Below are 15,539 nucleotides of genomic sequence, written 5' to 3'. Positions count from 1 at the left end.
ACTGAAGATGTCCCCACTCTCCAGCAGGCCTTAAAGCAACTGAGCTAAGGCCATGTTTGCTATAGTGTTCTAGCCCTGAAGCACCTTCCCTGAGCCGGTGATGGAGCATGTGATGAGCTGGTCATTGCATGTGATTTTTCACCCTGTCTGTTCAATCAGCAAAGCAGAGCAGCCTTGAAATGCTATGAATAAATATTTGGAGTTCCTGGGTTTCTCATAACTGTATTTTTCTTCTAGGGATTAAATGGGAACCAGATGAGAATGGAGTCATTGCCTTTGACTGCAGGAACCGAAAATGGTAGGAAATGGTCAAACCTCTTAGTTACTTTTTAAAGAGAACTTGTGGAGAGGTTCATAATTCATTTTTTGCTTAATTTTCCCCTGACCTAGGTACATCCAAGCAGCGACTTCTCCGAAAGACGTGGTCATTTTAGTGGACGTCAGTGGCAGCATGAAAGGGCTCCGTCTGACTATTGCAAAGCAAACCGTCTCATCTATTCTGGATACGCTGGGGGATGATGACTTTTTCAACATAATTGCTGTGAGTGCAGCTGTTTTGTGCTTTCTCTGCGCTTTGGGTTCATTTGATCTTTTAGCAGCAACCGGTTCACATTCTCATTGCTTTTGTACACACAACATTAGAAGTCCTGCCCGAGATGAGGACCAGTTAGCCCCATGTGAGCTCCCTGAATCACGATGTCGGAATGGCTTTCAGAGTCTGGGAAAGCAGTCGAGCACATTTCCTCTCCTCACCTCGCACTCAGGCACTGCCATCTGGAAGAGTAGCACCAGATTTGGTTTTCCTGGGGAGCCAACCTTTTCAGAACCTTGGGGAATTAGGTCTTGCAAGATATTCCTCAGACGGCTAGTGGAGATTAACTTTAAGCTGGTTTGGTCTGAAGACCATGATAGGAATACTAATCATGATGACAAAACAACTACGCTGTAGAGAGCTGTTTAAGGCTCACAGAACCCTTTGTCTCAGCTTCATAAACAAAAGTGCGTTTATTAAGTGCATACTGAATGCCGTTCGCTTACCCTTCATATTTGCGTGGTCGTTTGTTCCTCATGGCAATTTTAGCATAGTTTTTGCATTTTCTCCGATGAGGCTGCTGGGGTTGCGAAGGCCAGTGACTTGCCCAAGGTTATAGAACAGGGAGGTGAGAGACCCGGGACCCAAACAGGATAGTAATAACATGCTTCCTGGAAGGGAGCAATGGCTTCTGAATTCCATTTCCAGCTCTTTTTCCTCTTCTCCCCAGTTCTCTGGTGTGAGTCTCATCACGCACCTTATGTCCCTCCTACTCTTTTTCCAAAAACTATAGCCACAACAAGCCTGCTTCTTTTCCCTGAGTACTTTACCAGGAGCTCCTGCCTGGTAGTCACCCGTGCTTTGCCGCACCACCTCTGCCTAGGACACTGAGTGGCTGCAAAAGGCAGTCAAGGCAACGTGGTGTGGTGAACAGAGTGTGTGCTTCGGGGTTGGGACTTAGTTTTGAATAGTTCTGTCCCATACAGCAAGCTGCACATCTTGAGGCAAACTGTCAGCTGAAGCTTGAGTAATCATATTACCTGCAGAGTTGCTGCCAGGACTACCTGAGCTGGGGCACAGGAGCCTCCCCCCCCCCAATGGCAGGACATGAAAGAAGGGGTGTTGTTTGAAGAGTAGTGCAGACAGGCTCCAAGCATGCCCTTGCTGTGGTCTGTGTGGCTTCCCCAGGCTCCTGAGCAGATGTGTCATCATGGGATCCTGTATCTAGGCAGCCTTCTGCATGGGCACAGAGCCTACTTTTATTGGCGAGGCAGAGGGCACGGGTGTTTAAATGGCACTTAAATGGCTCGAATTAGTGTCCTGCCCGCATGCTTCTGATGAGACTGAGCAGGAAGGCACAACTGTGGGCCACCATGATTTGTAGCTTCAGATTTTTAAAATCCCTAAAGAAAAGGAAGAGAAGGAGAACAATAGATTCCATGGGAGCAGGGGTTAGGCTTGTTTATTTATTCAACTATACCCAGTGCCCGAGACAGTGCCTGGCAAATAGTGAGAGTGTAAATACTGCTGAAAGGATAATCCCTGAAGCTGCCTCGCCCACCTTATGCCAGCCCTCATGAGTGTCCCATGTGGGGGATCTCATGGGATCTTCGCCCCAGCTCTGGGCACAGAGGAACCGACAGGTAGAAGCTACCATCTAGGGGTGCCCGGGCAGCTCGGTCGGTTAATGTTCAACTCTTGATTTTGGCTCAGGTCATGATCTCATGGTTCATGAGTTTGAGCCCCATATTGGGCTCTGTGCTGTCAGCATGGAGCCCGCTTAGGATTCTCTGTTTCCCTCTCTCTCTGCCTCTCTCTCTCTCTCTCTCTCTCTCTCTCTCTCTCTCTCTTTCTTTCTCTCTCTCTGCCCATCCCCCACTGCCCGCAGGCTCTCTCTTTCTTAAAATAAGTTAATAATAAGAATAATAAAAAGAAGATACCAGCTAGAGGTCACACAGCCAGAAAAAGTGGCCCAGTAAAAACTCAGAAACTGTCTGGCTTTACCTCATCCTGCTTCCTGAGCAGAAGTGAAGAGATCATAGTTGAGTGACTCAAACATCTTGCTGTGAAATTCTATGGCCCCAGGGCACAGTTCTTTAAGGAAACTTTCAGACAGAACTTCGGGTTTCTAAATTCAGAAAAGCTACTCTAGTTACCAGTCTCATTGTGAATATGCAAATGTAGCCTGATCCCCACACATCCTGAAGCATTTACAGATAAGAAGCAGCTAATTTGGGACTATCTTTCTTATTAATCTTTAATTACTCATTACAGAAGTATCATAAATTAGCATAATAAGAAGTGCTAACTAATTACATTGTGGATCCTTTATCAGTCAGGATTTATTGTTCTGTTAACAAAACCAATCGATTGAAATAATCTCTGTAAGTTCATTAAGATATACAAACAGTGTCAACCCAATAATGAAGACGGAGTGATTAAGATAATTAAAAGCAGACATGCTAGTTATTATAGAATAGTTAAGGAAGAAAATTAATTAATTTTTTTTTACCCCAAATTGTCCCCTTATATAAAGAAACCCATTAGAGGTCCCATTAACCCTCACTGTACATCTGCTTGTAAGTTTTCAACATAAATGATCAACTTCAAGACCATTTACATAATTATTTGGGCGATTAGGAAGATACTCTGAACTTTTTTATTTGAAGCCTCAATAGTAAAATTGTGAAGGCTGTCCCCCTAAGGGGTAAGAGAATGGATCAAATTCTTTAGTGAATTTATATTAAAAGCCCCGGGGTGAGAAAAGGAACCACTAATTAACAGTGACTTTTACACGTTGATTGTTTTATTACAGGCAACTTATGTAAACATTTTAAACAATCAGAAAAGTTGCTATTCTCTTGCTGTTTGCCACATATTTCAAGGTTTTCCAAGTATATGAACATATGTAATTTTTCCCCAGCAGTAGAATCCTGTTTTCCGGAGTACTCAGCAACTTGCTTCTATGCTTTTATTGCAAGCAAGTGTATTTGAAGAGCAGAGCATTTCATCACCCTGTAGTTGACATTAATTATTTAACCAGTCCCCCTTTGCTGGACGTCATGCTGTTCTGGGTCTCTCTTCTGCTCGAGAGTACTGCAGAGAACGGACTTGGGCATGTATTCTTGCAGGGTTGGGTGTGCTTCTACTGAATAATATCTGGAGGTGGAATTGCTGCACCAAAAGGCATGCACATACTTAGGTATTACGAGAATGTCCACTAAGTAGGGTCTTATAATGGTTACACACTTAGAAACTGCACAGGCGTACCTTGGAGATATGACGGGTTTGGGTCCAGACCACTGTGGGTAAAGTGAATATCGCGATAAAACGAGGCAAATTTTTGGTTCCCCAGCGCATATAAAAGTTATGTTTACATGACAGTGTAGTCTGTAAGTATGCAATAGCGTTGGGTCTAAAAAACAATGTATGTGCCTTAATTTAAAAATACTTCATTGCTAAAAAATGGTAACCATCATCTGAGCTTTCATTGATGATCCCAGATCACCATAACAAATATAATAATAATAAAGTTTGAAATAGTGCGAGAATTACCAAAATGTGACAGACAGACACAAAGTTAGCAAATGCTATTGGAAAAATAGCAGAAAGTTGCTACAAACCTTCAGAAAGTAACCTTGTGAAAAAAACGCAGACTCTGGGAAGCACAATAAAACAAGGTATGCCTTTAGTACTCAGCTCCATCTGCTGTAACAAAATACCATAATGTGGGTAGCTTACACAACAGAAATTTATTTTCTCACAGTTGTACAGGCTGGAAAGTCAAATATCAAGGTCCAGTAGGGTTTGGTTTCTGTGAGGCTTCCCTTCCTGGCTCGTTGACAGCCATTCACCTATGTTCCCGGAGAGAGAGAGAGAAAGAGGGAGCCAGCTCTATCCTGGTCTCCTCTTACGCAGGTGCCAGTTACGAAGCCCCATCCTCATGACCTCACCTAGCCCTAACCCCCTCCCAAGGCCCCATCTCCACATTGTGGGTTAAGGCTTCAACATGAAACTGTGGGGAGGGCGCACAAACATTCAGTCCATGACGCCAACATTTTGAGAGTTCTAAATAGTGGATTTGTAACTGGCAAACGTCCATGTTCATTCCCTTGAATTGTCTCTGTCAATCCTAAATATGTTTCACCAATGTTGCCTTGCCACATCATGGTGGTGTTCTTTTCCTCCATTACCTTCGGTTTCTACGCTGGTAAAATTGCTCGAGTAAGATGGTGTATGTAGGTTTTTCAGTCTGTTGAGAATGGTTACTTGCCTCCGCCTAGAGGGAGACCCTACTGCAGATTCTTGTACGTGCAGGACGATGGGAGGTTTGAAACTCCATCCAGAATGCCCCACAAATCTGTTTGAGTGCCCTGTTCTTGTCGGCTGGAGTCCATTTATGGGAGAGGACATGATCATTTCACCTTTCATTACACTGTCCGCTTTCTCCTGCTCGTTGGGTAGATGTTTGAGGAGACATTTCAGAGTTTCAGAGAGAAGTAAAGAATACACTCTTGTTTTTCAGTGTTGGGAGCCCATGTGCATCCTAGGTATTTGTTTATACAGATCTACTTCATTGTTGCCCCTTGGTTTTCAGTGCCTTAATAAGGGAAGGGGGGGAGAAGATGTAAATAGTAAGAGTCTTTCCTTGGCTGTTTCAGCCCTGTGTGCACGTGTGCATGTTTGTATTAAGCTCATTGGCTAAATGCATCTTATATATTATACTGAAAAGCTTCCAATTCAGGTCTTTCCAGAGAGTAAATGTGAAACGATAATGTTAGAAACTGTTTTAGCTTTCACGGACAGGGTATTGCAAAATCTAAGACTGATGAACTAAATGGGTGAATTATAAAAGAGTAGAAGAAATAAGAGAGTGATTTTGTGCAGCCAAAGTTAAAATTTAAGGTCAAACCACTGGTGCATGAAGAGAGATGTCACTGACAAGAGAAAAGGCATATTTTTCTGATTTGCTTTGAAGTCTAACTACAAGCCATGCATTAAATTAACAATATTATCATAAAAATGAGGGTGCTAATTCTGTCCGATGCTGAAATTTGAAAAATGGTTTTACAGAAGCCTAAGCCATGCATTAAACGAACACAGTATTAACTGGACTGATATTGTTAAATCAATTTAAATGCTTCCTGCAGCCTGTGTTTGTGCCGAGTTGAATAGAGAAGAGCACCATTTGTTAGTTCAACCCAGAACTTTCTGGTGCCCTGGTTTTAATTTGCAGAATTTTCTTTAGAACCGTTCCTCCAGTGCTTTGTCTGCTACGGATTTACTCTTTAAAGTAATCGATTCCGTATTAAAAGTATGAGGCTGGTATTTTCTTTCAGTGCTCATTTGTTCTGTACTACTAATTACGTCCAGTTGTGTTTCAAATTACACAGGAAGCTCCTCTAATGCAGAAGATCCCTGGGATGCCTGTACTGCTGAAAATACTGTGGGCTCATCTGCTTCATTACATAAACCCTACACATTTTCATTCGAAAGGTTATTTAATCAAAAGCGCGCCCAATAAAACCGTATAAATATTTAATGGAGTTCCAGCAATTCTGCATCAGTTTCTTGCCCTGCATGAGCATGCCAGCCTTGTAATTCTGTGGTTTGGGGTGTGTGTGTGTGTGTGTGTGTGTGTGTGTGTGTGTGTGTGTGTAACTTAGGATTCTCTAAAATGTACCCACTTAGTTCATTTACTTTTTATCTGTTTTTTGAAAGGGATAGAGATTCTCTTTTTTTGTTGTTTTTTGTTTTTTCTTCTGTGTCAGTTCCCCCCCCCCCCAGGTTTGTGCCTCTCCTTTTCCCTCCATAATCTTCTCTATATCTTTGCCTTTCATCTCTTTGTTCTGATTATTTATTCTTTCAACAAATACTATTGAGTGCTAAGAGTGAAGTGTTAAGTACTAAGGCTGCCTTTGCAACTAAAGAAGACAGGCTGTGGACCTTGAGGTTTTGTGTGTGTGAGTGTTAGGTATGGAGACATCCAGGAAGCAGGTGCTCAGGGCAGAGTCGGGGCAGTGTGATCTTTGAGGGTGCAGTGAGGGGCTCTAGGAGGGCACAGAGCTGGGCAGGCTGGGGACTCAGTGATGGTGTCTTAGAAAAAGTGATGACTAAGGGAACAATAAGGTAGGGGGCTTCTGCAGGAGATGGGATAGGCGGGGAGAATGCACAGGTGAGGAGGAAGTTGCTCTTTGCAGGAGGTAGTCACTCCTCTCCAACCCCCAGGAAGTACTGGCCTGAAGGGCTGGGCCTGGTGGGAACACCTGAAAGGAGCTTATTTTCTGGACGCATTGGAAGGGGGGTGGAGAATGTGGGAGGTGGGGTTGGTGGCTGGGGGGGGGGGGTTGATGATAAAAAGAACGGGGCTGGATTGAGAGAGGCAGGCCAGACCAACCCACACAAAGAACTGGAACTCTACCTGGAGGCAGCGGAGGACGTGGAGGGTCAGCTGCAGAGTGATGTATAGGGACATCCCCCTAAAGTTTCCCCCTTCTTGATTAGGTCTCCCCTCATCCTCTTTTTTAGGCAGTTAATGGTCTTCTTCTGTTAGGCCTGGAAGCTCCATGGCTTTCATCCTCCAGCCCAGCTTCCGGCACGAAGTAGGGTTGAGTTCTCAATATCATCCAGAGCCCAGAGTCAGCTGGTTTTCACTCCTGGGCTCTAGGCTTCGATTTTTGTGAGCCAACATGTGGCACGATCCTACACCAGTGCCAAAACTTGTGTGAGCCTTGGTGGGCGAGCCCGGCCCACTTAACTCTTTATTTTTAGATCCTTCTCCAGCACATTCCGGCCATTCATTTAATGAAACCTAAACCTCGCCTTTCCTATTTCAGATCATTAAACTTCCCATTGAGGATTTTGCTGTGTCTTTAAAATGACAGAGGTGACGAATGCCTGCAGGGATTGTGCAGAAGGAAGGAAAAGGCAGGTGGTGACGTGTCCTCACTGTCAGAGCCCAGAGTTGTGTGGTTGGCCTGGGAGGAAGGGAGGAACAGTTCCCGAGAGGAGAGAAGAGTGGGTGGTAGTCTAATCCCTGAAGAAGACCACGGGTTTACATCAAGCCTGGTTTTGTTTTTTGGATGGACCATGGCAGCACCATAGATATGCACTTTTTTATCACAAAAAGGAGAAACAGTATCTTCCAAAGCAATATCTTTGGATGTAATGAGCATATTTTTTTATGGATACAAGTAGGAAAAATTGGCTCATGAGAACTCTGCAATGATGTTCACGTGCAAGTTTAGTCAGTGTTTTATGTTTTATGGTACCTAGCAGGTTAGTTACTATTCAGTGAACAAACAAAGGAACAAAGGGCCCGGTGGCAGATGCCTTCCTGGGAGGGGATTTGGCAGTAAGCCGGCTGCACTGTCTTGACTCCATGTCTGCCACAGACCCCTGTCACTGAGAGGGTTCAGAGTGTGGCATGGAGTGGGACAGTGTGCAGCTGTGCACCGTGGTGGTTTCCATCTTGGGTATTTAGACAGTCACGTGGGCCTATGGCCACAGCACTTCTGTCCAACGAACGCAGCGCCTCACTCTCCAGGGGAGGTCGGGGCCTGTGACCCCTGTCCTCAACACCCCCTTCCTACTCAGCAAATGTCAGCTCCAGTTGGAGGCCACATCTGTTGGTCTTTCTCTCTAGTAGCACACATGACACTCACGTATATATTTTCTTGGTTCCTTGTGCTTGTGCATCCAGATGCCGTCTTCCTCTTTCTTATATGCTGAGTTCTGTGTTGACTCTTCACCCAGTTACCTCTTTTCATCCTCACAGTGAGTTCATGGGGGGAAATCCAGTTACAATTCCCATTTCCCCAACACAAATACTGAGACTCAGAGAGCTGAGAAGCCTTGGCCAAGGTCACCCGGCTGGTGTGTGGCAGAGCCAGGATTTGAACTCGGGGCTGTCTGCCTCTGTTGCTTTGGCTCTACTGTTCTACCCGTGTGTGAATCAGAAGAGGAGAGCCAACAAGGAAGAAGGGGAGAAAGAAACAGATGTGACCATGTGGCGGTCCTAGCTCTTTAAGGGGTGAAAATTCTTTGTCTACCTTCTTAGTACGTAGTTGGTGGACTGGCTTGACCATCTCCGGGGCTGCCTCAGCTCTCTCCCACCATGCTAAGAGACTCTTCCCATTTCCCCGAGATTTACAGGAAGGACTACCCACTTTGGGGGGAGAGAGAGAGATGGCTGAGCGCCTCTCTAGGGTTCATTCCTAGCAGTGGGAGGGTGCAAAAGCAAATGGCAGAAGAGAATTCTACGTGGCCAGTGACGACAGTGCACACTGCATCCGTCTCTTTTTTAGACTAATGATGTCTGATTGTTTAAGTAGGGACGAAGGAGAGCTGTTTATCAGGCCGTTGGATCTTAGGGCTGGAGTTGACCCGATCTTCAGTTGTGAATTGATCTGGCCATCCCACATCATCGTTTCACCAAGTAGAAATCCAGAGAACATCCATTAAACTGTAGGAACTGGAAGGTTTCCAAACGGCGAGCTGCTGGGAGCGTGGAAACAGTTTCACATACAGGGCGCCCTTGGCGTTCCCCTAGGGAGGAGCAGTGGGTAGTGCGGCGAGCATGGTGAGCACACACGGCCCATGGGCCTCCTCGGCACAGCTGCCTGGTGTGCACCGTTCCCTCACACGGACGGCTGAGCCCAGCTCCCTTTGGTGATACACACCAGATTGCTCAGCATAGCTTTATCCTGATGCAGTCAAGGGAAATTAGTCAACTGCAAGCTTGGATGATGCCACTAACAAGCTGGCGGGGGTTCAGAAGAGCAGATTCCTCCACTGTGGCCACGGCTCACACAGCGATGGCGAGCATGGTTTTGATTACTGCACATGTTCCTCCCTGATGAGGGCAAGAACATCTTGGTCTTCTTTACTTTCCAGCCCCCTCTGCAGCCCCCCACATGTATGGACCTTTACACTAGCCAAGCTGTTTCAGGTCTGTTGCCTCACTGGATCCTCACAGGAACCCCTGGAGGGTAAACAGAAGATGAATTAGCACCTTCTTATGCATACGAATCTGTGACCCAAGGTTCAGTGTCTTTCCCAAGGCCACGCAGGGAGTATATGGCAGGGTAGATGTGGACCCAAGTGTCCTGACTCCCGCCTCAGAGTACACAACCCCAGGAATCAATATTGATGGTATATATTAGGCAGAATGTAGATGAAGTTTAAAATTTACGTGGAAAATGGAACTGGGAAGTTTGGGACTGCAAGGTATAGGACACCTGAATAAAGGCTGCTTTAGCCTATAGGCATCTCATAATCTCACGGAAGAGATGTGGAGCAGGGCGGCTGCAGGTTTGGTATGATGCTTCAACAGTGTCCTCAAGGACCCACATTGGCTCCATCTTCCTGACCTTTGCTCTCCATTCTTAATCTTGTCACCCCCATTGTTGCACAATGACTGCTACAACCCCACAATGGCATCCCAAGTGGGAAGGAAGGAGAGAAGGAAGGCATTGGGTAGAGGAGAGTTTTCCCATAATGGCAAGAAAAAAACTCATTAAACTTTCCAGAAAATGAACCCTTACATTTAGTTGCCTGGGAATGAATCAAGGGACCATCTCTAGCTTCAAGACAAGCTAGGAAAGCATGCTTTTAGCAGAGGAGGATGGGATAGATGTGATTGGCTAAGTCTGGTTTTGCTTCAGGCTTTAGGAATGGGTATCTTTTTTTAAAAAAATTTTTTTTCAACGTTTATTTATTTTTGGGACAGAGAGAGACACAGCATGAACGGGGGAGGGGCAGAGAGAGAGGGAGACACAGAATCGGAAACAGGCTCCAGGCTCTGAGCCATCAGCCCAGAGCCCGACGCGGGGCTCGAACTCACCGACCGCGAGATCGTGACCTGGCTGAAGTCGGACGCTCAACCGACTGCGCCACCCAGGCGCCCCTAGGAATGGGTATCTTGTCACTCTCAACCAACTCAGTCAGCAAGGGAGACAGAGGACAGGGAAATAGCTGCTTTTTTTCAACAACTGCCCACCTCAGTCCAATATGGACTGAGAACGTTGGAGAGACTCTTCTTCAGGTTGGACTGTGAATTGCTTCCTGGATCCTCAGATGATGTTCCATTTGTGGACTGAAAGTCATGGTCCCATTTGTCAAGGGCTAATTTCAGAATTGTGTAAATGTGTTTTTTTTTTTTTTTTTTTTTTTAGTCCATGCCTCCTCAGAGGAGATCTAAGCTCTATGACCATTGAGCGACAATTTTTCAAGTGCTTTTCTGTGACTAAGAACCAAGATTAAAGAGGAAGCAAAAGTCAGGCTGATAGAAAGCATAGAATCTTGGGGGCCAGAGAAGAGAAATTGGGGACTTTGAGGTCCTCAGGTCAGTAGCTATAAGGTCAAACTACCTGGGTTTGAATTAGGACTGCACCCCTTGTATACTCCCCAGGGACTTTGGGCAAGTTGGCCATCCTTGGTTTGCCCCGTTTTCCCCATCTGTGAAGGGGGAGTAATTGGAAGGGCTTACCGCAGGAGGTTGAGGTGTCCCGTGAATGAAGTCTAGTCTGTGCCCAGGTGGAGTCAGGGCTCACTAACAGTGAGTTGCATATGTCAGTATTATCACTGCTCCTACTTGCTTATTAGCAAGCACCTCGGCACTGGAACAGGATAATCTCCGTCACTGTTGTAGCAGCTGTAGTTCTGGCCCTCTTCAGTCTGTCCCTGTAGTGTGTCCAAAAGCGGTGGGCTCAAGCTCATCTCTATTTCCCCCACTTCCCTGTGCATAGCCCTCCATGGTCCTCACTCCGCACACTTAAAGTCCAAACCCCTTAGCCAGACTTTGCTTGAGAGCTGGGCCTGTGAGAGGTGGTTCTGGTTCCCTTCCTCTGGAGCTCCGGGCTGGGTTTTTGGTCACTGCAGTGGAAACATGATGACACTCATTTGAACACGTTGTACTTGGGCACCTACTGTGAGCCCACCGCTGTCGTTGTCACTAGGGGACATACTGAGGAACCGGATATGGACCCTTACAGTGTGGCCCCACCTGTGGTGAGGGATCCAGGCACCAGGCTGTTAGGATTTGGGAGTTTACAGGAGAGGAGCCTCACCTACACCACAGGCTGCTTCTCAGAGGAGGCAGGAATGAGCTGATCCAGAGGATGAATGGGAATCAGCTGGGAGATGCCAGAGCAAGGCTCCAGGCAGAGGGCCCTGTGTGGGAGGACAAGATGGGATATATCAGAGGACAGGAAGGGAGTTAGGGCTGCCAGTGCCAAGTCTCTAGGGAGGGATAATGAAGGAGCGAAGTTGGGAAGGTCAACAGGGCCAAGTGTCCAGAGCCCTACCGTACCCTGGCAAGGCTGATTTGCAGAGCAGTGGAAAGTGTGAATGGGATTGGCAGGATGCAGCGTGATCCAATTTGTGTTTTAGAAGGACCCAGCCTCGCCATAGTGCGGAGAATCATGCTTGATGAGAGAAGTGAAGATAAGAGCACTCAAATTTCCACTCCCTAGTTGTGAGTTTGGACAAAAACAAATGGTCATATTCTGGGTATTCTGGGATAAAAAATAATGGGAAGGTCGGCATTGGCCTGTGTGGAAGGTGGTGTCACTGCTCATGAGCAGTGCTCTGACCCATACCCGCAGAGCCTCCCAGAGTGACCGGGGAATATCAAGGTCCTCTCCTTTCCTCGATTCTGTTGTCACTCACGTGTGACCCACACACGGGTCCTTTGGCTCCGTAAAACCAAAGACAGGAGCTGGAACTATATCTGCCCAAGTCTGGGATGCTCTTTAGATCCCACCTGGATCATGCACTGTCAGTCATGGCCACGGGGCCACTCCTGAAGGACTGTCAGTTAACTGTATACACCCTAAACGCTGCCATATATCAGCACATGCTCTAGAACTTCCTTCCTCAAACAAGGAAAGAATATTGGGCACTTAAGCACAATTTTATATAGGGGCACCGATTGAGAAAGTCACCTATGTGAACGAATCGAACCCCTAGTTATGTTGCTTTTTTGTTTGTTGGCATGTATCCTTCAGTTATTTGGTACCACTAAAATGGTTAATTGTGTTCTCTTGGCTATTTCATCTCTTTGCAGTATAATGAGGAGCTTCACTATGTGGAACCTTGCCTGAACGGGACATTGGTGCAAGCTGACAGGACAAACAAGGAGGTAGGGTCTGTGGCCGGGCAGGTGCATCAGGGGTCATGGCATGGCCTACTCTCCCTTATGGTAGTGGCTGATGCTAATTCTATTCTACTTTTTAGGAACTCATCAAATGTATTGCCTTTAATCATGGCAGTAAAATAATTACATTGAGTTCAGAAGCTCAGTAGTTCTGAAATGATTGCATTGATTTACTTTTTCTTGCTTTATGTACTTCCTGTGTCATGCTTGATACCTATGTTGAAACCATTGAAAGAAAATAGCTTTTGCTGAGATTTCAAAGAAAATTGAACCCACTTGTTAAATCTGTTGTTGCTCTTCCTACAGCTGATTAAATAATCATTGGGGTATCTATGGGGGTAACTTGTCTCCCAGGTTAGAAGGTAAGCTTTATGAGGACAGGGATGATGTCTGCTCACTGCTGTGTGTTCAGTGCTCTGAGCGTTGGAACAAATGAAGGATGTGTTAAAGGAGGACCTTGGGAAATGGGGTAAAAGTTTCTCTTCCTATTGGAGCATTCTGGGAAAATGCCCAGAATAGGTTTCTATAAAATAAATCCTTTTTCCCCTTATCCATCTTTAAACTTATGAGTACAGACCGCTATAGGTACCACTATAGCACCCCCTACAGGGCCGGGTGACAATTTAGGTCAAATTAGCTGTGTAGCAACAATATCACACCTCCTAGAACACACAGCTGCCATTACTCGTGTTGTTTCGTTGTATTTGCCATGACAGGCTGCTCCTCTCCTGGAGAGCAGATTCCCACGACGTGGCTCAGGGCACTGCCAGGGTAGGTTTCTGTGAGGCACTGTGCCTGTTCTGGGGAGACCCCTCGTGGCTCAAGTGGGCAGGGAGTGGCATTGGTGGCATCTTAGGTGCAGGTGGCATTTCTGAGGGAGTGAACAACAGAGGATTAGGAGAAATTCATGTCAGCTAGAACACAGAGTGAGAAGGAAAAATTATACCAGAGCTAATGTCCAAGCTTCAATTTGAGGGGCAAGAAACACTGTAATAGGCTTTATGTTAGGAGGGTAGAAGAAGTGCATTGTAGCTCAAAGAGCAGGTGTATCTAGGGAATGTTTGTTCATGGTCACTTTGTAGGGAATGAATGATTTAAACCTATAGCCAAACTTTCCTAGGGACCTTCCCCTTGTTTGACCATTGCCTGGGTCTGGATTCTGCCCCATTCCCAATATTATAGCTTTGGAATATCCTCCAGAGCCTCAGATAGGTGTCCAGTGATGGTGCCTGCAACATTAAATAGAAAAGATGCTTGGGGTGCGTGGGTGGCTCCGTCGGTTGTGTGTCCGACTTCTGATTTCAGCTCAGGTCATAATCCCAGAGTTATGGGATCAAGCCTGCATCGGGCTCCGTGCTGAGTGTGGAGCCTGCTTAAGACTCTTTCTCTCTCACTCTGCCCCCCACCCTGTCTAAAGTAAATAAATAAAAATTTAGAAAAGATGCTTAAAATGGTCATGGCCTCCCTTCAGATTGCTTCCCAAATAAACAAGGAGCAGTGTGATATTTGGATGTATGGAGTCTTATGAAAGGCAAAAAAGATTGTTAGATAAAGCAAGCTAAGCATTTATTTAAAACTGTCTTTGGAAATGTGTGAATATTGAAGACTGGATCAGTTTTGAATATAAAAATGTATCTAGACATCTAATTCAGACAATGAGGAACAGCCGTATTCCAATCAGATTCTTCCCCTTACAACTAAAAAACCCTGGAGGTAACCCAGTAAACAAGAATAGGAAGACTCTGGAAGGTGAAAAAGGAAGATGAGCTTCCTGGACTTAAATGCATAAGCTGAGTGCCCTGGGTTTTCTTGTTGATTCCCACCATCTGTCTGAATGGAGCACTCCAGGACCCTCCCTCTCATACCTACAATAGGCAGAGACCAAAAATAATAATTAAAAAAAAAAAGAATTCAAGAAAAGCCTGTTCCTTCTAGCCTAACAGCCAGGAAGGGGGTAGCCTCAAACAGAAAACCTTCTTGACAATACCTTTACTACTGCACACAAACACCAGTGGGATGACCGTAGTGGGCAGCCCTCCACCCCTTCAGGGCTCAACGAGGAATCGACCTTCCACCTCACCCGCATCCACTGGGCCCTTGTGCTATACCTCAACACAGAGACTGGCTGCTAGGAAAAAGATTATATAGGATCCAGAGTCTTGTAACATAAAACCTAACGTGCCCAGAAAGCAGTCGAAAACCCCTAGTCATTCCCCAAACCAGGCAAATCACAACATGAATGAGAAAAGACCATCAACAGAAGCCAATGTTGACATGAATCAGATGTTGAAATTATAAAATTGCTTCAACAAGCAATTAGGAATTCTCTTGAAACAAGTGAAAAAAAAAAAAAAACTCAGCAAAGAAATAGAAGTTATTAAACAGAACCAAATGGAAATTATAGAACTGAAAAATACAGTCACCAAAATAGAAAGCTCACTGGACCAGCTCAGTAGTAGAGTGGAGATGACAGAAGACAAAATCAGTAAACTTCAGGACAAATCGATAGAAATTACCCAATTTGAACAGCCGAGAGAAAATAAACTGGAAGAAAATGAACAGTCTCAGGGACATGTGGAGTGATAACAGAAGAGCTAACATTCATAGCACAAAAGTCCTAGCAGAGGAGAGGCAGAGTAAGACTAGATATGTTGGCTGCAAACTTCCTAAAATTAGTGAAAGGCATAAACAGACATATTCAAGAGGCTGAGTAGACTCCAAATAGGATAAACCCAAGTCGCTCCATGGAAGGGCACATCATAAATATAATTAGAAAAGGGGAAAAGAAATAACTTGATAGCCACAGAGAGAAGGGGCACATTGCTTAGATTACCTATTTGTATGACAGCA

General features: G+C 45.5%; 1 protein-coding gene across 1 annotated transcript in view; it reads left to right on the top strand.

The window, feature by feature from the left end:
* The window catches only part of CACNA2D3 (calcium voltage-gated channel auxiliary subunit alpha2delta 3), an 864,056-nt gene that overhangs the window by 395,838 nt on the left and 452,679 nt on the right, over nucleotides 1–15,539 (top strand). Inside the window, exons 8-10 of the mRNA XM_040454466.1 lie at nucleotides 238–298; nucleotides 391–541; nucleotides 12,600–12,674. Of these exons, the coding sequence (XP_040310400.1) occupies nucleotides 238–298; nucleotides 391–541; nucleotides 12,600–12,674 (287 nt within the window). The remainder of the gene's footprint in view (nucleotides 1–237; nucleotides 299–390; nucleotides 542–12,599; nucleotides 12,675–15,539) is intronic.

This window comes from Herpailurus yagouaroundi, unplaced genomic scaffold, assembly GCF_014898765.1.
Source record: "Herpailurus yagouaroundi ecotype Mexico unplaced genomic scaffold, PumYag 213, whole genome shotgun sequence".
Classification (NCBI taxonomy): domain Eukaryota; kingdom Metazoa; phylum Chordata; class Mammalia; order Carnivora; family Felidae; genus Herpailurus; species Herpailurus yagouaroundi.
The sequence above is the reverse complement of the archived record's forward strand: the minus strand, read 5'-3'. Positions and strand labels throughout refer to the sequence as shown.